This window comes from Triplophysa rosa, linkage group LG2 (genome assembly GCF_024868665.1).
Source record: "Triplophysa rosa linkage group LG2, Trosa_1v2, whole genome shotgun sequence".
Lineage (NCBI taxonomy): Eukaryota > Metazoa > Chordata > Actinopteri > Cypriniformes > Nemacheilidae > Triplophysa > Triplophysa rosa.
The window spans coordinates 9,259,141-9,285,435 of record NC_079891.1 but is presented as its reverse complement, the minus strand read 5'-3'; the positions used below and the strand labels follow the sequence as shown (position 1 = coordinate 9,285,435).

General features: G+C 40.0%; 1 protein-coding gene across 1 annotated transcript in view; it reads right to left on the bottom strand.

Moving 5' to 3' along the window:
* The window catches only part of ank1a (ankyrin 1, erythrocytic a), a 371,228-nt gene that overhangs the window by 296,842 nt on the left and 48,091 nt on the right, over positions 1-26,295 (bottom strand). Inside the window, exons 3-6 of the mRNA XM_057351699.1 lie at positions 17,220-17,321; positions 13,404-13,502; positions 5,879-5,977; positions 4,351-4,449 (exon numbers count right to left, since the gene is read on the bottom strand). Coding sequence (XP_057207682.1) covers positions 4,351-4,449; positions 5,879-5,977; positions 13,404-13,502; positions 17,220-17,321 — 399 coding nt within the window. The remainder of the gene's footprint in view (positions 1-4,350; positions 4,450-5,878; positions 5,978-13,403; positions 13,503-17,219; positions 17,322-26,295) is intronic.

Genomic DNA, 26,295 nt, shown 5'->3' with positions numbered 1-26,295 from the left:
TGGAACACAGAATATTAGACCATGAACGACATGTTCCAGTTCATTCAATCCCATTTAACTCAATTGACTCGTTAAGTAGGGCGTATTCATTCAACCAATGAAACGCTCTGACAGGGCTCACACTCAAAGACTATTGGCTCATGGCATGCCTTTTTGAAGAAAGAGCTGCACTGTCTTTGCTTGAGACAGCAATGAATGAGAAATAGCTTTCATATAAATTGTATTACATTTCTTTAGTCATGCAAACATGTTACATAATTGGTTCGAATGTACAGTTTGACTCACTTCGTCACTTCTATAATCAGTAGAGGACAGCGCTGGTTTCTTTTGGCTGACTATGTTGCATTTCACGTTATGCAGCAGCTCGTGTTAAGTTAACATTGGCATATAAAAACGTTTGAGCTTGCCTTCGTAATTTGTTTCGAGGTGACTCGCCTGCAGTCGCGCTTCAAGTTTGCGGCGTTTTACCAGCGATCGTGAAGGAAAATAAGACTTTGTAAACTGCGTGCAGACACAGAATAACGTTACATTTCTGTGCTTCCCCTTCTCCCAGAGACTTCTCTCTACCGTTTATATGAGATAAGCACATGCGCGCAAACTGATGTCCGCCAGGTGGGACAAGAATATTTTCGTCTCGTTTTTATTAGTTGACGAAAATGTCAGTATATTTTTATTACAGTTTTCGTTATCATGCATTCATTTTTATTTAGTTATAGTCTCGTTTTCGTCAGTGAAAACATGTCGTTAACGAATACTTTTCGTCGTAGTTTTCGTCAACGAAATTAACACTGGCTTCTTCACTGCCGAGAACTGCTGGGAGAAGTCCTCGATGGTATCCCCAAACAGCCCCCCTTGCGAGATGGCCGAATTGAGAAAAGCGTACCTTCTCGGCATCTTGCATCTGCGCAAGGTTCAGCCAGATGTGTCTCTCTTGGACCACCAGAGTGGACATCTTATGAACCAGCGCACGCACCGTCACCTTAGTCGCCCGCAAAGCGAAATAGGTGGTGGTGCGAAGCTCCTGCATAACAGCTGGGCCGTGTCTTCCCTCGTCCAGTTGTTTCAGTGCCTTGGCCTGGCGGACCTGCAGGATGGCCATGGTGTGGAGTGCAGAGGTGGCTTGACCCACAGCAGCATAAGCACTTACACGCTTTGGAAGGGAGCCTGGTTGACCTCTCCAAATGGCAGTGGTCTGGGGGCACAGATGCACCGCAACAGCCAGCTCCACCTGGGGTACATCGACGTATCCCTTAGCTGCCCCTGTGTTGAGGGAAGTCAGGGCAATGGAGCTTGTTTGTCTTGAACGAAGGAGGCATTCCAGGTTTTACCGAGCTCCTCATGCATCTCTGTGAAAAACGTTACCAGGGTGGAGTGCGGTTTGGCCCCGCACACAATATCCAGGTTCCAGGAGTCAAGCATGGCTGACATCGCTGCATCAGCCTCGTCCTTGGCTCAACCGGCCGTAGCCCGGAGCTACAGGGAGTCTTCGGGGTCCGATGCCAGCAAATCGCCATCCAATGGCGTGACGGTAACCTCATCACACATTCGCTGCGTGGATCCGCAATGGGGTGGTCGACTGCCACCCATCGGAGACAGGTACGGTGAGAATGGCGGGGCATGGACGGTCCATGGGAGTCCCCATATCACCAACGCCACTTGGGCAGCCGCCGTGGAATGGGAAGCAGACAAAGGCGTGGCTGCGTCTAGGTAGGACACAGCCAACCGTGACCGCAACACCTTGATAGACATGTGCTCGCAATGCGGACATGTCGTATCCATGAACGGTACCTCAGCATGCTGTGACCCAAGCATGTGACTTGGGTATCATGCCCGTCAGATTGGAGGATGCTGGTTCCGAATAACAAAAGTTGAATGAATAGGCACACCATCCTCCTATACCCGTATGCACGGGGAGGAAATTGGCATGCCATGCGCCACGTTAATTGACCTTTTAAAAGTACAATCAGAGATGATGGGTTCTCAAGATCAAACCCCATTCTGTCTCTACACAACGTCGAGAGACCGACAGAAAGGGAACCCTGGTTCCCTTCTCATGGTCCTGTGGTAGGTGTGCACTGTCAAGGAAGGCCAAAGGGCCAAAATCACTGGAAACCAAAATAACAATCTTGGCTACAAACTCCCTAAACAAGTAATATACAGTATCTGCTGCTTTTGTTCAGAATTAATGAAAACAAATACTTAAAAATAAATTAACAATAGTGACATATGACCTGTTCAGCAGATAAAGCCATTACTGCCATCCTTTTAGATGTTGGAGCCAATTCTCAAAATCCCTGTTGATATTAACTTTTGCTTTAGCTTTCACTGTTCTTTTTTGACTGCAGGTTCCACTGGAGCTTGAGATTACTTTAACAACAGGGGATTCCCCAGAGGTAATCAGAGTCAGAACTAAATAACATTAAAAATATTTATATAGCACTTATGAATCTTAGTTAATAATATTTTCAAACTTTAATAATACATTATTAGTTAATAATATTTTCAAACTTTAATAATACATTATTAATTAAAATTTATAGTAAATGTACATTAGTACATTGACATTTGTTTTATCTAACATTAAAACAGACCAATAAATACTGAACAAAATGTATGGTTCATTGTTACTTCATTTTAGTTAATGCATTACCTCATGTTAAAATGAGACATTATTGTAAATTGATACCAAAACATTTAATGCTCTATAAACATCTCAGATGGTTTAAATTATCTATAGCATTTGTGAAATAATTACATAAATCTATATTACCAGTGCAGTACATGTTAACTTATTCTATGTATTTGTTTGTTTGTCAATTTAAATATTGCAAACAGTCACAGCAGAAAGATGATTAGGCTGAAAAGATTTCTTAGTCCATCTCGTGGATAACCTTAGTATTACATCCTTTTACTGTTATTTTAAAATATCACCATGGCAACACCGTTCAATATATCCAAAATCAATTTGCAACTTAGCATCTGCAGTATCCTGGCTTCATGTTGACAAAGTTTGATGATATTTGGACAATTTTCCTAGGAGAAGTATACCTTCATTCAGAGCTTGTTTTTCTTCCATAATTCCAACTCCAAACCAAAATAGCACACATCCCTGTTAATCATAGCTAATGACTGTATATTAAAAATTTGTCCGGCTTCATTAGAAGAATGTATGTGCCAAATTTGGTGACTGACAAAAGAGGGGGGTTCATTTTTCTTACAAAGGTGGCACTATAGCGCACCTGCTCCACGCCCATTTATGAGCTTTTGCCAATGTCTAACTATAATTAATTTTGATGTGTGTGTCGATTTTCATGAAATTATAAGCACGTTAAGTGTCTTAAAACACCAAAAAACGAATATTCAAGTCTTACACGTTGCCGTGGCAACGGTTATAATACACTTCCTGTTTCTGATAAATTTGTTGCCTAGCCACAACCAAACCGTTCGAGATATCAAAAATCCCTTCGCAATTTTGCATCCCCAATGTTTTGAGATCATGTTGACCAAGTGTGGTGGCAATCGGATAAAAAACCCTAGGAGGAGTATTGCAAATTCCACAGCATGCTCCTTTCAAACAAACGTCAATAGCTCACTTCCTGTTGGGCGGAGCATATGACATGTGTGCACTGATTTTCATATGTATATGTGCAAGTATGTATGAGGTTTTCAGCAAGATTTCTGACTTGCATTCCAGGCGTCATAGAGCCCCTGTGCCACGCCCGGGTCCAAGCCTCTGTGGCTTGCTAATGGCTGCAGAAACCAATGTGTTTGCCAAGTATCAAGAGTTTTTGAGCATGTTAAGGGCCCCAAAAAGCCCAGAACGATTGAAGAAGAAGAAAAAGAATCATTAGAAGAACAAGAGGGCCCTGTGCCATTCATGTTCAGGCCCTAATAATAATAATAGAAAAACAAACAAACGAAAATCATTAGGGCACCGCACCAGCGGTGCAAGGCCTACGGCCTGCAACCCGGTGCTCGAGCCCTAATTACTTGTGCCTTTGGATTTAAATTATTTTAACTTTGATATTGTAAACAGTAATTGTCTTTTTTCACATGAATCTCTCTACTCTAGCCCGTCGGCTGAGTGAGGCGCAGTTAAAACAATGAGCTTGACGCATCAAGTGAAGATCTGTGAATGCACAGATGTGCAAAGGTGTCAAACTCAGTTACTAGAGGGCGAGTGTCCAGCAGAGTTTAATTCCAACCACACCTGCTTGGAATTTTCTAATAATACCGAAGAGCTTGATTAGCGGGATCAGGTGTGTTTCATTAGGGTTGAAGCTAAACTGTGCAGAGCTGCTGCCCTCCAGGAATTGAGTTTGACACCCCTGGTAAAGTTTCATGTATTACCTCGGTTGGAATCATCTGATTGGCTCCGTTGTCCAGAAGAAACTTCACAACCTCCAGGTGATTCTCTTGTGCAGCCATGTAGAGTGGAGTAAACCCCTTCTGTTAAACATAGACAAAAACATCATATGTATGGAGGGATTTTCCAGACTTTTACCATTTTTAAAATTGTGTTTTTAATACAATATTGCTTTGCTAATTGTATTTGTGATTTTGTTTTCTGTCTGTGGATGTAAAATTGTGACAAGTCAAATGCAAATGCAACTTTGCAGTTTTGTTGACATGACCGTTCAATCAATGTATTCTAAATTTTAAATTCTGTTACCACAAAGTACTGTAAAATCTAATCGATTGTGAGTGACCTCACAGAGCCCCATAGCATATCACCCCCAACACTAATTGACAGGTTTACATTCAAGGATTTGGAAACCGAAATTAAAAATTTATTTGAATTTTTATCCATAGGGGATGCAGATGAGGTGAAAATATGACTGGGTAATTACTAATGCGATATAAATAAGTAACCCTGTACAACAAACCCAGTCATAACGGTCAATTTTTCAAAATTGAGATGTATACATCATCTGAATAAATAAGCTTTTATTGATGTTTGGATTGTTGGGATAAGACAATATTTGCCCGAGATACAACTATTTGAAAATCTGGAATCTGAGGGAGCACAAAAAAATTAAATATTGAGAAAATCGCTTTTGAAATTATCCATCAGAGTCACTGCAGGCCATTGCTAAAAAGAAACAGGTTTGTTTTAACGCTCTCTATTGGCTTACCGCTGTAATGACGTTGTGGAGAGTAGATAAAGCGGAAAATCTAAGATTTATAGACACCATACTTGAGTGGGTAATTCCCAAAGAGCGGGCAGCAGCAAAAGAAGTTTGCAGGTGTGTTTCCACCCATTTTTGTTTGCGATCTTGCTGGATATTAAGTTTTGATATATTTACAGTATGCAATGAACAAAATATCTTCATGGAACATGATCTTTACTTAATATCCTAATGATTTTTGTCATTAAAAGAAAAAATTATAATTTTGATCCATATAATTTATGGTTGGCTGTTGCTACATACCTGTGCTACTTATGACTGGTTTTGTGGGGCAAGGTCACAGATGACATTGCCATAACTCGTAAGACATGGGAAATACAATTGCAAATGGATTTTGCTTTTACGATTGAAATTAGGCAAACATTGTATGTTGATATAGTTAAATTATGTCAACAACATGTTTACATTCAAAATTAGAAAATGGAATGGCAAATTCAATTTACAATTAGTTTTATGAATAGGCTGGAAAATCCTACATATGGAGGTACAACACCCAAAATAACAAGCATACAAATGAAAAAAAGGTGAATCATTTTTAGTTTGTAGAGCAATGCATGCAGTAAAAATCATTTAGCTATACAGTTTTACTGTGAGCTTGTTTACAAATAGTGTGATATTGTAATGAAAATGTACCATATCAAGACGTCTAACAAAAATAAAAGGTTGTAGCATTCCTGTTATTTGCAAACCTGGGACTGAGCGTTGACATTGGCTCCATAGTTAACCAGCTCTGTGACCACCTGTTCCTGTCCAGCTAATGCAGCAATGTGAAGTGCAGTATTCCCTTTCTATAATAGATATAATAACATTAAATAAAATGACAAGAAAAACAATTACAACCACACCTTTTTTCTATTAAAAAAATTAGTAGCAATTGTATTATGCAATATGTGACTTGATTTGTGGTAACCTTTTTGTTTAAAGAGCTTAAACAAAAAACTAGCATCTTTCGTGATGCTTAAAACAATTAATCTTTACATCCTTGGTAGTTGGTTAACAACAAAATAATGAATAAACATGCAATGGTTCAACAAGTAAATTATGACATTCTTTGAAAAAGCAAACCCTAGCTGCACTGTATTTTGTACATTTATTTAGTTTACAGTATCACCCATTTATATCAGAAATCATGCATTTTCTGTAACATCAAACACCATAAACAGTGACAAGAAAATTAATTCAAATGGTATTAATTGTGTATATTTTTATCTCCAACGTGAGACAAGACAGGGTTTCCCCCTGTCCCCACTTTTGTTCGCTATAGCCATTGAGCCTCTTGCAATCTCTTTTCGTACGAATCGTAATATAACTGGTATTCTTAGGGCAAGAAAAGAACAGAAAATGTCCCTTTATGTTGACTATGTGGTATTGTATGTATCAAATCCAAAAGCCGGTTTTCTATATGTTTTGAGTGCTTTAGAACTGTTAGAATTTCAGCTTATTAATTAAACTTGCACGAATGTGAGAAATTCTCCCACTTTCACTTGTAAGTAGAATTAATGCCATAATAATGAATATATTGCCCAAATTTCTTTTTTTTATTACAACATATTCGGTTATGTATACCAAAAACTAGGGATGCACCGAATATTCGGCCACCGAAAATTTTCGAAAGACTTTCATCACCGAAACAATACGGCCGAAATGTTGTGATGACGCAAACAGAAACCGCGACCTGCACGTGCTTGTCTGAAGCAACATGTCTGCAGTGTGGACGTATTTCAGTATATCTGAGAAAGACCCACGGACAGAGATTTGCAAAACATGTAATGCTGAAATTTCAAGAGGGGGTGCATCTGCAAAGACTTTCTCCACGTCGGGTTTAATTTATCACCTGAAATCCAAACATTCCGATCGCTACGCTGAATATGAGAGGATCGCGGCACAGAAAAGGAAAATGCCTCCGAGCACGCCCACTCCGTCTGTGGCGGACATTTTTTAAAAGGCAAGGAAGTTTCCCTGTGATGGTGTCAAGGCAAAGGGCATTACACAAAAGATTATGGAATTCATTGCCTTAGATGATCAGCCATTCTCTGTCATAGAAGATGTGGGATTTCATAGGCTGATCGAGCACATTGAGCCCCGTTATGTAATGCCGAGCAGACGACATTTCTCAGAGGTGTGTTTACATGAGCTGTTTAGTGTTGTTGCAACTCACGTCCATGAGCATATAGCTGCAGATATTTCAGCAATCAGTTTCACGACAGACATATGGAGCTCAGACATCAGCATTACCAGTATGCTCAGTCTAACCGCACAATGGATCGACGCTGATTTCCAGCTGCAAAAGATTATGCTCCATTCACAAGAGTTTCGAGGGTCACATACAGCAGCAGCCATTTCTGATGCATTCGCCAATATGTTCGACACCTGGCATATCGACCAATCTAAAGTGCATGTCATTGTCAGTGACAATGCAAGAAATATGACAAAAGCGATAGAAGACAGCCAGCTGAAGGGAATACGGTGCATGGCCCACACACTAAATCTGGCTGTGAATGAGGGAGTGTTGTCTCAACGCAGCGTAAAAGACGTACTGGCTATAGGCAGAAGAATTGTTGGCCACTTTAAACATTCTCAGCTGGCCTATTACCGCTTGCAGTCTATGCAAGATCAGTTTGGAACACCAATAAAACGGTTTCAGCAAGACTTGAGTATGCGGTGGAACAGCACTTTTTACATGTTTCAAAGCCTCTTTGCGCAAAAGCGAGTATTGGCTGCATATAGCGCAGATCACGAGCTCCCTGCGACATTCACTTCACACCAGTGGGTCTTAATAGAGAACATTCTCTCTCTTATTGCCCCCTTTGAGCAGCTAACTAAAGAGATCAGCTCCTCTGATGCATCTGTAGCGGACGTTATTCCTTTAATCGCAGCACTAAAGCGTCTCCTAAGCAAAGAGGTTGAGACGGACCACTGAGTGAAAACAATGAAAAGTACACTCTTCGAGTCTGTCAGCACACGTTTCACTGAGATCTATTCGGATCCTCTGCACTTCATCGCGACTGTACTTGATCCGCGTTATAAAGACCATTTATTTGGATGCGGAAATAAAGCAGCGCGCACGAGAAATGATCCAGGCCGCGATGGATGCGGAGAACCCGCGTGGAGACGGAGCAGCGCAACAGAAGGAGATCAGAGCGCAGAAAAAAAGACTCGTCTCTCTGCACCAGATGAGGGGCATGCACCCTCGTTGTCTGATATGTTCAGTGAAATCCTGCAAGAAAGTGCCTCAAATAATAGGTAGGCTATTCTGTTCTTAGGCTACTATATATGTGACTATAAGATTGTAGCCATATTTCTTCTAGATATTTTTTTAATTTGATAAAAATGTTTATTTATGCACTGGCCCTTTTAAATACACTCTCTCAAATCGTTCTCAAATGTCAGGCAGATGACAAGCTCAACCACTCAACAGCTAGATGGTTATCTGTCTGAAGTCCCCATCCCCAGAAGTGATAACCCTCTTGCCTACTGGAGAAATAATCGCGGCCGCTTTCCTGACCTGGCAAAGATGGCACGCAAGTACTTGTCTGCTCCGTGCACAAGCACTGACAGCGAGAGACTGTTCAGTGCAGCAGCTCATGTTCTCGATGAGAAGAGGAACAGACTTCACTGTGATAAAGCAGAGAAGCTACTCTTCATCAAGAAAAACCTGCCACTTTACCTCAAGAAGTAGAATGGGCTTGTCTAGTGTTTAAATATTTATTATCCACTTTGCACATCTGCAATTCTTGGTGCATTTGTTGTTGTTAAAGTTCTACAGTTAACATATGGGCTATGGCAGTCTTTGTTTTGATACACTATTATGTTGAAGGCCTACAGAGAAAATATTGTTGTATCTTTAAGCAGTTGCACTTGTTCTGAATGCACTTTCTTGTAGTAGTCCTACAGAGAAAAATTTTAAATGCACTTGACCTAAATGCACTTTGTTTTTATGAGAGAACATTTAATTTTACAACCTTTCAGCAGGCCAGTAGGCCTGTACATTATTATTTAATGTACACATGAGTGGGGTCAAGTTAAACATTTTAGTTTGAATTTTATTTTATATTGTGCATTGTTGCAATGTGCTAAATAAATATTTGCATAATTTGTAATTGATTTATTCTTTGAAACTTTAATATTAATTTATGCAATTGCAATGCCTTGATTTTAGTAAAGTTAGTACACAGTCATAGCCATAAATGCAATGGTACTAATAATTGGCATAATTTCTTTCGGTGTTTCGGTTTTCGGCCTTGGTTTCCTCTTTTTCGGTTTTCGGTTTCGGCCAAGAATTTTCATTTCGGTGCATCCCTACCAAAAACATTCTTTAAGTCACTAGATCAGATCATTTCTTATAATTCGTTTGGTATACAAATAAACACGTGCACTAGAGGTCTTCACGGAGAACCATCCCAATACTGTTTCTTTCGGGTCTCGGGTCTGTGTAATACCCGAGTTGATCTGAGAACACCAGTCAAGCACTGTGCGTGTTTTGTAACCTGCACTTTGTGGAATTAGGATGAGAAAAATGTGAGCCTCGAAATAAGCAAAAAAAACACGAGCAGTCTCAACAGTCAGCATCAGAACTCCGCCACAGTGTGTTACTGCAAGCTGTCGGCGATCAAGTATTCCTTCATAGCTGCATCTCAATTCGAAGGATGCGTCGACCTGACTGAGGTCGCAACAGCTTGTAGTAACACACACAGACGCAGCTGATGTGAAAAAAGGTTAAACTAATGGCACTTCTTCTGTCTGGGCCTCCTTCATGCAAATTGTAGACAAAGACAACAAAAAAGCTGTTAAGTGTAAGCTACTACATGTGACGCGTTTTTTAAGTTTGATTCAGCACGCATTGCACTAGCTCCCATGCTTATGATAATATGAATGAACTGTCTTGTTATATCTAAATATTTGTCAGAAAAGGCTCAGAGAGCACAGAAATGATAGTCATGGCACTGAACGAGCAATTGTTATAGTTATTATTAGTTGTGTTGTGACAGCATGCAAACAGGCAAAAAGTTATTCACATGCCATCAGACGTTCAATGGGTTTTTTGGTCACCCTCGAGAGGCACCTATGGTTAACCCTAGTTGACCTAAAGGACAGACAGGAAGGCGCTCCAATCAGTCCCTCCGGCCTCTTCGGTGATGCTGTGGAGTTGGTTATTTAGCGTTTCACGGAAACTCAAAAAATAGCCAAGGCGATGAGTCATTTTTTGCTGCACAGACTCAGCCTTCTTCGGTTAGAGCATGCTCGGCTTCGGAACTGCGTGCCCCACACAGATCGCTCCGAGGGGAGAGCTAGATGTTCGCCCAAAACAGTGGTCTGCTCTGAGAAAGAGGAACTTCGATCACAGGAGCCCGCGGCAACGCTCCGCTACTGTCCGTCCCGCCAAGCCATCGTCCTGACATGTGGGCAGAGAGGGAGGAAGAGCTCACGGGAAGCCCAGCTCCCAAACGTTTCAAGGTTCAGCACTACGTTCCCTCGTTGCTGGCTAAATTTGCACTGTTCACAAAGTGGCCAGTAAACCGGGAGTTAGCTCTGGCTTCTCAGGAACAGACAGAATGGTTAACACCCCTCGCTCATTTCATAGAAGCGTGGAGAGCTCTTCCAGAAATTTCGAGCTGGCTTCTTGAGGAACTTTTCGCTCCATTTCAGACGCAGACCACCCGGTTTCGACGGTGTGGCTCAGTCGCTTACGTTGCCCCAAAATGCCCCAGTACTGAGACAGGAAATTCTAAGTCTGCTTGCGAAAGGAGCGATAGAGCTTGTCCCTCCGAGCGAGCAGGTTCTACAGCCTCTATTTTGTGGTCCCGGCGGGCTATGTCCCATTTTAGATTTGAGACATATAAACAGTCCAGAAGCAGCCCTTAAAAATGTTGACCTTGAAACAGATCCTGGCACAGATTCATCCCTGAAGGACGCATACTTTCACGTCCAAATAGCCCCGCGCCACCGGCGCTTTCTGAGGTTTGCAATCGAGGGTAGTGCTTATTCACATTTACATATTTGACAGACGCTTTTATCCAAAGCGACTTACATTACATTCTCTTATACATTTGTATCAGAGTATGTGCAATCCCTGTGATCTAACCTATTACATTGGCGTTGCTCCCCTCAGGGAGCAGGGCGTGCATATTCTCAACTATCTCGACTCATCTTGGCACGCTCGCGAGATCTGTTGTGTACGCACAGGGACATTGTGCTTCAGCACCTCGACCAACTTGGCCTACGGGTCAACTGGGATAAGAGCACCTCTTATTTAGGTATGGAACTAGACTATGTTAACATGACAGCGCGCCTTACCACCGAGCGTGCCCAGCCCTCGTCAGGCAGCAGTCAGCGGTCCCACTGAAACTTTTTCAGAGGCTGCTGGGGCATATGGCGTCCTCGACGGCATTCGTGCCGCTCGAGTTGATGCATATGAGACTGCTTTAGCATTGGCTTCAGAGTCGTGTTCCCTGGAGAGCATGGCACACCGGCACGAGACGTATTCCCATCACGCCTCACTGCCATTGCACCCTAGCCCCTTGGACAGACATGTCCTCCTCCTCTGGAGTCAGCAGCTGTTGGAATCCCTGCGGGCCACTCATATCCAGGGCGACCTCAACCAGACAGCCGATGCGCTCTCTTGGCAGGTCGCGCTCTGCTGAGAGTAGTGACTCCACCCCTGCGCTGTCCAGCTCATTTGGGAGCAGTTCGGGCAGGAACAGGTGGACCTGTTCGCCTCCCTGGACACCTCCCATTGCCCGCTTAGGTACTCCCTGACCGAGGCCTCCCTGCGCATGGATGCCTTTGTGCACAGCTGGCCATGGGACAAGCGGAAGTACGCCTTCCCCCCAGTGAGCCTCCTTGCACAAGTCCTGTGCAAGGTCAGGGAAGAGGAGTACCAAGTCCTGTTAGTTGCACCCAACTGGCATAACCAGACTTGGTTTTCAGAGCTGACGCTTGTGACGACGACTCTCCCCTGGACCGATTCCCCGATGAAGGACCTTCTTTCTCAGGGGAAGGGCACGGTCTGGCACCCGAGACCAGACCTCTGGAACCTCCACATCTGTCTCCTGGACGGGACGAGGAGATCCTGAGTGACCTGCCTCCTGCAGTCGTGAGCACGATCACTCAGGCAAGAGCTCCAGCCACTAGGCGACTGTACACCTACAAGTGACGCCTCTTCTCATCCTGGTGTTCTTTCCACGGGGAAGACCCACAGAATTGTGCGATCGATGTCGGGCTGTCCTTCCTTCAAGAAAGGTTAGAGAGCGACCTCTAAGCTCAAGGTGTATGTCACCACCATCGCTGCACATCACACGCTTGTGGCCGGTAAGTCTCTCAAACAGCACGATCTGGTCATCATATTCTTGAGGGAGTTTTTTTTACGGAGTCGAAAAGGAGTTGACAAGAGTCTATTCCTGTCTTGGAATCCGACTTCAGGGACAGTAAGAGTCGAGGAATCGACTCTTTTGGAGTGGACTCTGCATCCCTACTTCATATGCAGCAGAACGGTCTAAAAATCTATTTGAATTATAAACAGAGACGTCTATGCAATAACCAATCACATATTTAAAAACTACAATACTACTAAAAACTACAAATTTCTCGCTAGAAATGCAATCAAAAGTTATTGAAAATGAAACTTTAATTTTAAATTTGAACATAGCCTCACGCTGTATTTGCACACCGACTACAACTTATTATTTGCCTTCTTAAAAACTACTTGGATGTAAATTGGTTTTGATTTGATGATAATAAGAATTACAACAATGTTTTTTTTTGTGATAATGATAATAATATAATTTTGTTACAAAGTTATTCTTGATGGCTGTATTTTTTGGACTTTTCGGCTTACCAAAACCGACCCAGATCTTAAGCAAACTATTTTCTTTTTGTTGCAAGCCTAACTCAAGCCAGGATTTAGCCAGACTGATGCATGACTTTTAGTTTCTTTTGGCTGACCAGACTTATACCATTACCAAGCCTTATGCTGTTTAACACAAGACTGTAAAAAAACAGTGCCTGGATTAAGCCAGAAGGGCCCAATTTAAACCAGATTCAGCCCAGAATGTGTTTGTGTGGCTGTCACTATTGTGAAAATATTGCCATAACATTTTTTGTCTGCAAAAATGGCCACCTGGTTTAGTATTTTATTTAATCCAGTAAAATTGTATTTTTTTAAGCATGGCTTCAATGTACAAATATATGTGGGGAAACTGTAGGCCTATCACTTACCTTTGTGGTTGTCTCAAGTACAATACCATGATGCAGAAGCTCCAGCACCATTTTAACATGGCCTTCCTTTGATGCCAAATGCAGCCCATTAAGCCCATTCTGTAAAGGAAGAGAAATAGTAGACTTGCATCCCAAAGAGCACCAAAAATAGACTTTAGGATAACTAAATGGTGATTTTAATTTATAGATCACTGCTAATGAAACACACAGAACACTTTCAAAAGACATCAGCTAGTGATGATGGTGGTGATGATTTAGATGGTAGGCTGGTGGTCTATGTGCTGGGAAGAATACAAGCCATGTGGGATAGGTCTAACCTTACACAGCCTTCCTTCAGCCTTACAGGACATGTGAGGTTGGACCTTTCTCTCATTGCTGATATTATCCCCTGTGACTTTAGAGACCACTCTTCCCATCTCAATGCAAGTAGGAACAAATAAGAAAGAATGAGTCGATAATGAAATTTCTGAATATACATAAAATTGTATGAAAATAACACCATATGACTAAAATTGTGTACATTATATATAATCAACTGTTTCTGGCAATTTTAAAGCATTTTACAGTTTTACTATTGCTGAATTATTACAATCCAAAGGTTTGGACACATAAACATTATTACAATGTTTACAACAATATTATGTATATATATATATATATATGTGTGTGCGTGTGTGTGTGTGTGTGTGTGTGTGTGTGTGTGTGTAATAACAATAATATAGACTCACTAACCACACCTCTCTAATACTTTGTAGTACCCACCTTTGCCCCACAACAGGCTTAAATTAATCGCACATTCTCACAGTTAATCTTCTCAGCACTGTGCATGTTCAGCTAGTAGCCACTTTACTTTGACTCATGTCTACACTAATAGCTAGATGAATGTACATTTATTTATGTACTGTACATTCTACCCGTGAAGGGGTTTTTCTTTATCATGGAGATGATAATGCCATCATCTACCACAGTTATCTTATATGGACATCCATTTTTGTTGTTGTTGTTGCGGAGGTCACCACTATGTTGTTGTTGCTGTTTTTTTCTCTGAATGTAACAATTGTTGATTTGGCCACTCCTAACGTTTTTGCTATATGTCTGATGGATTTGTATTGTTTTTGAAACCTAACTATGACCTGTTTCACTTGCAACAGCTTCTAAAGGCAAACACCACAACTAGAATCAATTCCAGACCTTTTACCAGTGTTGGGAAAGCTACTCTTAAACTGTAGTTAGATTAGCTACAAGCTACTCATAAGTTCAAGTAGTTAAGTTACAGTTTAGCTATCCATCTGAAAAAACAAATAGTTAGCTACACTACAAACTACTATCAAAAAGTACTTGTTGTGATAATGACAATTATGATAATGTTTTTTGTGATAATAATAATAATAACCAAACTATGTTATTTTTGTCACAAGCCTAACTCAAGCAAAGATTTAGCCAAACTTATGCATGGCTTTTTTATTATTTTGGCTGACCAGACTCACACCAAAACCAATCCTTATGCTGTTTGACACGAGACTGTAAAAAAACAGTGCCTGAATTAAGACAGAAGGGCACTTTAATCTACTATAGTAAATACTAAAACATGATACAGTATTGCTTCCGTTTGGGATATTACAAATACCTGAAATAATATAAAAATATTATTAGCATGGTTGTGTCGAACCTGAAATACCTGTAACTAACTGCACAGGGGCTCGAGAGGTTGAGGATCCAAAATGCAGTAGTCTTTAATAAAAGGGCAAATCCAAGATAACATTCCATAAAACAGGCAGAGGTCAAATACCAAATAATCCATCCAACAATGAAACTGAGGTAGAAACCATGGAAATAACTCGAGCACATGGTGGTTTAGGTGGATCCGGCTAGATCGGTGGCCAGAGTGGGCCTGGGTCTGGATTGTGGTCAGCAATCAGTTCATGGAGTGGACTTGATTCAGGAACGGGCTCTTGAACTTGACTGGGCACAGGAACGGATTCTTGGGCTTGACTGGGCACAGGAACGGATTCTTGGGCTTGACTGGGCACAGGAACGGATTCTTGGGCTTGACTGGGCTCAGGAACGGACCTTGGGCTTGACTGGGCTCAGGAACGGACCCTTGGGCTTGACTGGGCTCAGGAACGGACTCGTGGACTGGACTTGGTTTAGAAACATATTTGTGGACAGGACTTGGTTTAGGTTCATGGGCTGCAGCAAAATCTGGGGAGACTGAGGAACAGAGTGTAGACCACACACACCACAGAGCTGTAGCCACCACAGGAAGCATAGGAATACCGGGTTTTACATCTTTGGGACACCAGCCACCCACACAGACACCAATGGAGTATCTGCCACACTTGAGACCAGGCGCCTGTGCCTGTAATGCGTCATCTTGTCAGCTGACTCTGGCGGCCATCTTGGGGACTGGCTCTGGAACGGCGGCCATCTTGGACGATGCAGGAAACTCAGCGGCGGCCATCTTGAACGCTGGAACTGGCTCTGGACTGGTGGCCATCTTGCGAGCGGGCTCTGGTGAAGAGGTCGCCGCAAACACGGTGCTCACCACCCTCAGAGTGGGGCATGTGGGTTCCTCCTCCACATCACCCACTGTAAATGCAGTGCCGCTCACTTGCATTGCAAGATTTATGTACTGCACCACAAGAAGGATCATACAATGGCGTGACAGAACTGAGCGGCTCAGATAGCTGTGTAATAGCACTATATTATTTATCATGGGTTTTGCCCTTTAAGAGCACCCCATCCACATTTACATACAGTAGTGCTCGTGACGTAGACAACCTAGCTTCCACTTTTATACATTGACTCTCTCTCCTCCAGTGCGTCTGCGCAGGCATGGCTCCATTAATCATTTGCTAATATACCTCGTGAATCATAAGTGTCACTGTATGCAAAAGATCAACTAAGTGAAATCGTAAATAATTTTAGGCTTCTGGAAAACATACAGAATTATCCAGCGTTAACATCTAGTAGAACTAACATCCAGCAAAACGCGACGTGAGTCTCACTTGCACTGCCTATTGTACCTTTTAAACCCGAAACCGGCCCATAGTGTAAAAAAGGTTGGGGACCTAAACCCTTCAGCCAATGGATGTGAATACACTCTAAATAAAGCTGATAGTGTGCACTTTAAGCCAATATTCATTATATAACTGTAACTTGAATACATTTTGGTAAACAGCTAAAATAACAAAAAATGTGCCTCTGTCCAAATATTTATGGACCTAACTGTAAGTCACTATTTCCTGTTCTTTGGGCTTTCAGTGTCATTTGGAATATGTACTTTGGAATATGTTTTTTTATTTAGTCCCAATGATATATTTTCGTAACATTATGCTCATGTGATATTGCGTAAATATAGGCAATCAAATTGGACCATGTTCTTCTTGTAACCTAATCATATAGTTTTTTGAGTCAGTAGTCATTATCAGAGAAATGTATGTATTGAATTAAGGAATACTACCCTTCACAAAAAAATATTGACTTCTAGCAGTCTCTAAATACCACTATCTCATTGTGTTACACTATAGAATGCTATAATTTATCTGCTATGAAACCTAAATTGAGCTTTTTGTGCGATTAAAAGACAAACATTTAAATAATTAACCCAAACAACTTTCACATTTATTTTGATTCTTAAATATGATAAAAAATAGATATAGTCATGTACAGTCATTATATAAAGTTGCTTTGCCACAATGCAAAACTGTTAAAAAACTGTTTTTATATAAATGAAAATGAATTGAACTGAATTCAATTGAACTGCTGTATACAAGCAACTTTATTTAAAAATTACATTATTGGAGGTAGTTGTACCTGATTGGCTATGTTTATGTCAATCCCATTCTTGATGTGGTCTAGAGCCTTTTCCAGATTACCTGAGCGAGCTGCACGTAGAAAACTGGTGGCTGCATCAGTCTGAGAAAGGAAGCAATACAGGAAAACAGATTTTTTTTAAGAAGTAGATTTTTTTTCTCCAAAATAACTTGCACTTGAATAACTTGAAAATCTTCTTCTCTGTCAATTTCAAAACACATCTTTCTATTAAATATATTCTAAAAGCAGAAACAAACTGTAAATAATAATAATAATAAAAAATAGACCACTTGACATTTAAAAGCACCTAAAACACCATAAAATTGCTTATAACTTTTTACCAATAGGCAGCATTGTCCAAATTTCTATGAGGTGAACAAGATGTGCCAATGATGATACGGAAAATTGTGCTGTGTCATTTTTGAAGTCAGTCAGATCAACAGTACTGTAGTTAGAGCCAATGTCAAATAGAGCCACGATCAGACAAACGCTCTAGGACGTTTTCAAAAAATTATGTTTTTTGAAAAATCCATTCGAATCGTCATGAGCCAAGGATTCAGAGGAAAAAAATAATTTTGTTTCTACGAGCATATGGTTAAAAATGTATGAGCAAAAATGTAAGCAAAATTTTGAATTAGTGGTGGCCCTGGAGAGTTGAAGTTAGACTCCAAATTGCTACAGTCGCACATGAGACTGTCCTCTAACAGTGTGCCAAATTTGGTCTGCCATAGACGCAATGGCGGAAGAAGACTAACGGATTCAGGGCTTGACCCCAATCAGAAGAAAAACAGTAAATATTCATATCGGGGACACACAGGGTAAGTTCTGCGTGAGCATGGTGGCCTGGGCTTTCCACTGGTCTAGATCCATGCTGTGCACCGCGCTCTTTTAATGCATCACATACTAGCTGACATACACGTCTGTCATAAGTTTAACAATGAATGCTGCAAGAAAAGGAAAAAAATTATTAGGATAAGCGTTGCATGTATGTGGTGGCCCAGGGGTAGGGAGTGGCTTGGGGTCGGGTCTTTTGAGCCCGAGGCCCTGGGTCCAACAGCACATCTGCTTCATGGCCTGTTGTAGCAGCATATTGTTGGCGTCTGCAGGGGTATAACACATGCCACGGCCACAGAAGCATCAAAGGGAGCCCTATAATATCGTATCATTAATAGCTGTATTATCACTTGTATTATTATAAATTTACTTGTATGAGCAAATAAATTTACTTGTATTTACTTTGTAATAATACTTGTATTATTATAAATTATATTACTATTATATTATTGTTATTATCATCATTAATGCTACCACTACTATTACTATCTGCCCTCTTCCTAATCCTCCAACCTCCGACTGATTCCTCATATAATTTTAGTTTATTGTTCATATTGTAAATATTATTACTATTACTACTAACATTATTATTCCTACTATAAGAAACCTTCCTCATCCTCCAACTTCCCCCCCTTATTTATGATTAATAATTATCATCATTACTATTATTATTATTATTATTATTATGCAGTACCCTCCCCATCCTCTGGTTTTTATTACTATTAATACTCTTGTTACTATCATTACTATCATCACCTGACAAGAGCGGAGATGATAGAGCTGGATAAAGAAGGATGCAGCAATTTGACACTTCTTCACTACAAATATTTAACTGCTACTAGATTATTAATGATAATCTTAAACCTATAATTTACTTTATTACTAAATTTATTTTTTATTTAGCCTAAATGTGCAATCACTTTCGAGCTTGTGCACAGGCTGCAGCTGTTGCCAGAGGGGAACTGGAATCCCCTGGTTGGGCCTGGGTTCTCCTGAGGTTTTTTTTCTCCATTGGAGTTTTGGGTTCCTCGCCAATGTTTGCATACAGTTTTGCACTGTTTGCCTGGTCGGGGGGGGGGGGGTTGCTTTATTTGTTTATTTAATTTAAAGTTTCGGGTAATTAATATTACATATAGGAATTTATAGTCCGTTTAATATTTGAACTGTTTTTCTCTCTCCCTTATCTTAAATGTGTGCTTTAAATGTTTTGCTTATAGTCAATATGTTTTATGTACAGCTGCTTTGTAACAATGAATTTGAACAATGACGCTATATAAATAAAGTTGACTTGACTATCATCATTTTCACTGTCATTATTTTTATACACTGAAAACCAGTAGGCTTGTGATGCAATCTGCAATAGATGACCACCCAAGCTCCTACGGATGTGCTCCCGAAATAACTGCTTTCGCAGCTAACACTGACCGCTCACCCGCGACACTAAAACAATAAAAAACTGGTGAAGTCCAAAGGACAACGCCTCTTTAGCCTAACAGGGTAGCAAAGATTTCTATCCATAAAACAATGCAGTGCATAACAAAAAACACTTCACTCACCTGCATTTCCTACGAAAGAAATATCAAAACGTCAGCATTAAACTCCAAATAGCACCAAATAGCCGTATCCAGGCCTGCACACGCTTCCGCTAATGAGCTCAAAAGTTACACACGGAATTCCCAATCATGCAATAGGCTACTGGAAAACCCCTCGGTTACTGCGTCACTACCATTCCGCCTGGCGCGAACAGAGAACAAAGGGAATGGTGGAAACGCCAGATTAAAATCCCGAACAGTCCCCAATTATGTTACGGTTCCTAATATCGTTGTCTAGGGACTAGAATGGACGCAACATAATAAAAGGACAACAATGATATGTTGTCAAAGTGATTTATTTTAACATACTCACAACAATAACAGAAAAACGTCAAGACAGGGAGCCCAGCAATAAAAGATAAACAATAACTAAACTAACAAGAACATGCTGGGACTCCCTGCTCCAAACTGAAATTACAAACGAAGGTCAAAAACAGAAGCGTGATGTTATGGCCATGATGAAAACTGTGGCTGGTCGCCCCTTTGCAGCTCCACCTCCATCCACTTCATCACCTCAGGCATGTTCAAACTCAAACCGGTGCGCAACGTTTTGCTACGGTTTCCGGGTTGAACGACACGTTTCCTGGAAACGGTGTGCAACAGGGTTTGAGATGCGTTTTCTCTTGTTTGGTGGGTGTGTCAAGAATATCAGCCCAATCAGCAGCAACATACATAACCCCCGCGGTGTTAAAGAGACAGCTCGCCTAATGGGTCCAAGTAAAGTCGTTTAAATGTGTCCGCTGCAGCTCGGTATACGCAACAATTGAAGATATTAGAAGAGATGTATTTTGCAGTATTCAACACGTATTTATACCGTTTTCATCAGGCTCCGAAAATTCTTCAAAAAGAACACTGAAATTGGCCTTCTCAGTTGCCATAGTTCAACTCTTGCGTCATCACAACAGAGTGTTCAACCGCACCACCGTTTCCGTTTAAAAAACGATTTGCAACGTTTTGTCAGGGCTGAACGCAGTATACGAGGCATGCGTAACAGTATTATTATTGTTACGTCTGTTATACTTCTTCACATATTCGTTTGCTTCCTCACCCAGTTACACACACACACACACACACCACAGTAATAAAACTACAGCATTAAAGGCAACATCATGCTTCAATCAACATTTCCTGTGCTGACATAATTTACTACTGAAACAAGTTATAGAAGGATGTTTTGTGGGTTATGCTTTTTGCTAATGGTGGCTAATGATCAGGTAGTGATCAAGAGAGCTGGACATCCACAGGAGCGTTTTATTGGACAAATTTGAATGCAATTTTTTACACATTTGACTGTAATCTTAAGGAAAACACATAAACAGCATGTCTTCTAATATAAAATATATAATAAGGAAACAGAAAATGTTGTTTGAGACAATATGCATCATTGAAACAACACATGTTGAGCATTCACAAAATTAAAGCACTTTTAAAAAACAGATACTATAAAGAAAGATATTGGATGAATGTTAGAAACTGACATTTCTGGGACACCATTGACTAGTAGAAAAAATATATATAATTATTGTTGTTTTATTGAACACAAAAAGAGATATTTTGAATAATTTATTAAAGCAAACCTTTCTGGAGCACCGTTGATTACCATTTTAAAATTTCCTACTATGGTAGTCACCAATGTTCAAGAAGTGTCCACTTATTTTTTAAATCTGATTGGTTGATTTAAATGTTGTCCCAGGGTTTTTACCACTTGGCAAAAACAGGAGAGCCCCCTTTAACATCAATGTATGTGTATAGTTACAAAAGATAAAGCAATGGCAGCAATGTACACCACACCTAATAATTTAATTCATCTTAATCATAATCCTGTCTGTGCACAACTAAACACTAATATCAAATGTTGAACTTTTAAGCCTAAATGAACTAGTCCGAGTAGAATACATTTGTCCACTGAAGTGAAAGCGTCCTTTTAAATAGGATATAATGCTGTATGGTTTAATGTCAGGCTGGCACAACTGACTGCACAGACCTCCTTGAAATAACACTCTAACAATAATGTTAAATTTTTGTGACATTTTATTAGTAATATTAGTAACAAAATATAAATATTAGCAGGGAGTTTAATTTGAGATCCAAATGCTATGCAAAGTTCAGAGTTAGTTCAAACAGTTACAGTTAGTATCGTTAATAAACATCTTATAAAAATTTGTAAAATAATAACATATATTCTATGTATTTAAAGTTTTCCTGTTTTCCTAGTATGTCGTATTTCTTTCTATTAGAATTTTTCCTACAGTGATGTCCTGTTTCTTTATCAGCAAAAAATAAAAATACAACAGAGCTTTTTAAAAAGGTCCAGGCCAGATTCAAGACTATCAACAAGATGATTCAATATATTGGTAATAAATGCATTCACTAAAGGTTTATATTTCAAGTATTGACTGCAAATTCCACATCCATAACGCTGGAATCGCCTTACAAAGTTGGGTACACAAGTTGGGTACTCATGCCACAGACACAAACAACAATTCATTTTTTTAAACAACTATTAAATATTATTTAAATAAGTGTAAAGTGTACACAATTCAAAGGTATCCATTACCACTATTACTTTTTCCCTCTGATCCTGTTCATCTTACCATAGTGGTGTTCTCAACAGCCTAGTTCATTAGAGGCTACTGTATGTATATAGTATACAGTATATACTGTATATTGTTTACCTTAACATTTATTATATTTAAAAACTTTTTTCTACAGCATCTACTTAGTTAGGTTTATTTTGTATTTTGTAAAATAATACTTTTACTTTTGACAGAGTAGTTTACGCTTTGTCATCTTTAAAAAAATATTTGAAACGTTTTAGTAACAATATGACTCCATTAGTCCTATTATTATTCAGGGTTTGGTTTGATTTGAACAACTAATTAGGAAACATGACTAAATGTAAAAATGGAAACATTATTCATCTTAAAATGTATGCATGTAAAACAAATAATCAGCAAGATAAGTAAAAAAAGTCTTCAGGCTAGTTTTACTTACTCCACAAATGTTGGTCTTGGTTGGCATTCTAGCACACACCTTCTAACTCTCCCTCTCTCTCTCTCTCTCTGTCTACCACGCTGTCTTCTCTTGTCTTTGCCTCTCTGCTTTCCGTGTAATGCTATCTGTGTGTAAGGGTCTGGGCACTGCCTCTTTTCCCCAACACACTCACACACTGTGAGTGGATGGGTGGGACTTGGGCTAAGAGGCCACAGGGTTTATCTCCAGAGAAATGCAGTCTATATCGACACTCACACACTTTTGCCCAAAACTAGATAATGCTATAAGTCTCTTGACCTCGATATGATCAGATCCGCTTCAAGCTAAGGGGCTTTAAAAAAACAGTTTGTTTGACCAAAGTTTGGGCTTTTGGAAAAGACTGTGTGTGTGTGTGCGTGCGTGTGTATGTGTGTGTGCGTGCGTGCGTGCGTGTGTACATGTGTGTGCGTGCGTGCGTGCATGCATGTGAGACCGAAAAAGAGAGAGGGAGAGATTTTCAGTTTGCAAAGGGACTGTAACAAAGCCCCTTGGATATTTGGGGAGTACTTCAGGAGTACCAAGTCTAGTGACAATGGCCCAGACACAGAAGCTATGGTCTGTGTGTGTGTGTGTGTGCGTGCGTGCGTGCGTGCGTGCGTGCGTGCGTGCGTGCGTGCGTGCGTGCGTGCGTGCGTGTGTGTGTGTGTGTGTGTGCATATAAAGGGGCCCAGTTTCTTTTAATAAAAGAGCTGTCACTCCAAGGCTGAAAAGGGCCCCGCTTCTTTTTCTCTCCTAGATCCATGCTGGAAAATGCATATCCCTGCCGACAATATGCACCCAAATAAATGTAATAAATAAGTGTAAAGATTTATTTATTTACCTATTGTTTCATTCTTAACACCATTCCAGCATCTAAGGCTATATTATCGGTGAGAACTATCAATACACAAGTCTGTTCTATACACGATCCAAGTCAGGGGAGGGACAATTTGGAATCCTCAATTAACCTAACCTGCATGTCTTTGGGCTGTGGGTGGAAACCGGAGCCAACCCACGCTAACACAGGGAGAACATGCAACTCGAACCAGGGACCTTCTTGCTGTGAGACAACAGTGCTAACCACCAAGGCACTGTGCCGCCCAATAAGTGTAAAGTATAATTAATGCAGGAGTGTTGAGATTACCAATATTCTTTACTAATATTCTTCTACTCTTTTAGGTAACACTTAACAACTATGTGCAAATAATGTGCTAATTACTGGTTAAATAGGTTTTAAAACTACTGATTAGTGAAGGCATGAATTAATGAAAAGATCATCTGAACCTTAAATCAGGCCATATGGATTACTGCATTGATAATTACCACCTTGTGCACTATGTCTTGTGCACTTTAATTCCCTTCAAATCTTACATACGTTCTTTTCGAACTGGAATCATGGATATGAATATATCCAGTTATGTTCACTTCGCAGGGCACTTAACAAACCTCTGAAGGATCAGTGGCAGTCTGTGACTTCTCATCCGGGGGCGCAGGAATGCAAAATATGTGTTTGGCACGTCATGTGTGTGGCTCGTCATGTCAAAATAAAAGGTGTGTTCGTCATTGGCTGGATGCAACAGATCGGTGAGAGTAGTCGCGTGCAGTCGGGAGGGAACTGAAAATGGAGACGTGAAGTTGGACACCTGCTGCTTGCCGTAGTGACATTCATGCGGTTTCCTTTTCTTAATCGTGAAGGAAGTAGATTTGTAAAATAAACAACTGTTTTAGTTAAACAATTAGCAACCAACACATTGTATTGACAATAAGGTAACAATAAGGTTTTATTTGTTAACATTAGTTAACTACATTATTACCATGACTAAAAATACTTTCACAACATTGACTCATCTTAGTTAAAGGGGAAGTTCACCCAAAAATCAACTTTGTGTGATTTTTTTACTCACTTTTTCCTAGTGCTCTCGTGAACACGCGCCATACACTGACAAGACAGAGGAGAATATATCGATTAAAGTCTGTATTTTGGTTCGTTTTTTGCACTTAAAACATTATCTTCTCTTAAAAAATTCAACTGAGCCACTATGCGCGGATGGACCAATTTAACGATGTCTTTATTATTTTTCTGGACCTTTGCAAAAACTGACATGATGTTTATGAGGAGGCCTGGAAATCTCTCGAATGTCAACTAAATATCTCTATTTGTGCTCCGAAGATGCCGGAAGTTCTCTAAACATGTTTAACGTCATGTGGGTGAGTAAAAAAAATCACACAAAGTTGTTTTTTGGGTGAACTTCCACTTTAAGATAATACAACTGTTATCAAACACATTTGTAAAAAAAATCTTTGATCACCATTTCTTATAGCCTACAGGTAAAAGCCCTTTTCAATACATTATGCTTTTTCCTCAAAAATCAAATTGTTCTTTAAAAATGATTCTAATGTAACAGTAAGCAGATTCCATATACTGGATAATTATATTGAGATAAATTTGTTGATACGGCACAGTGATCACTAAGAAAAATTGAAACGGTATGCAATGTCAAAAAGGTTGCCGACCCCTGTACTATGGTGATTAAGCAGTGAGTTATGTTGTTGTCACCCCGACTGACAGCTAAACTAAGCACTCTTTGTTGTTAATGTTGTTATTTTGCCTTCATATGAAGTTTCCTTCGTACATTTGGTTTAACCGCACTGTTAAAGATCTACCAATAATCTGCGTGTATGCATGTTCGACACTTACATTGTCCTCGCTCGCTCTATCAATGCAATAATTGCGTGCTTGTATGAGCCGAGTTTTCTATTTACCTCAGCTGCTCAGTGCTCTGGTAATATCAATGGTATGACCCATTTCAGGAGCTGACTAAATCACAATTTACAATCAGAATATGAGCAAAGCTTGCATACATTAACTAAATATTGAAACGTTAGCGATGCTAATTTAAAGTGCCAGTGATTGAATGTCAAAGTGCGGTTTAAGCAAACACAAGATCACCCTTGGTTTCTTCCTTGGCAACGTTGTCTATGTTGTACTTTTACTTTTGGAGAAAAATAAATGTAGCAAAGTTGAATACTTTTTTTTTATTCAACTCAAGTAGGAGTAAAAGAACTACAATTTAAGTATTTGTAATCAGTTACTTTCCACCACTGCTATTACACAGTTTATCATGGTTAATCTCACTTGGTTGTGTGAGGGATGTTTTTTTTTTTGCCATTTTGGGGGCCTTAACTCTTTCCCTGCCATTGATGACTTATATTGTGATTTAAAATGCAACAGTTCCCTGCAAAATAAGTTATTACGGCAATCAGTGTTTGTACTGTTGTACAGCAGGTGGCGCTGTTACACACCTTTGGAAAAGTACAGAATCTCTGAATCTAGAACGTATATATTTTATCTGTTTTTTGGGTAAATATTTGATCTGTTTTTAATAATCTAATCTGGGCGGAGTCTTTGACAAAAACGCTAATTATCTCATCTTTTTAATCAAAACGATGCATTTTAGAGGTGATAAAAAAGAATAAATGAAGATAGAAGAATATGGTTTCTTTTGTTTAAAAGGAGAAACTCTGTTCTTTCATATGATTGATATTGTATATTCATTATAGAAAATGTACTGTGAGCCATCAAATTTTAGTAAAAATGTTCAAAAACGCTGACGCTGGCTGGCAACTTAAAAAAAAAG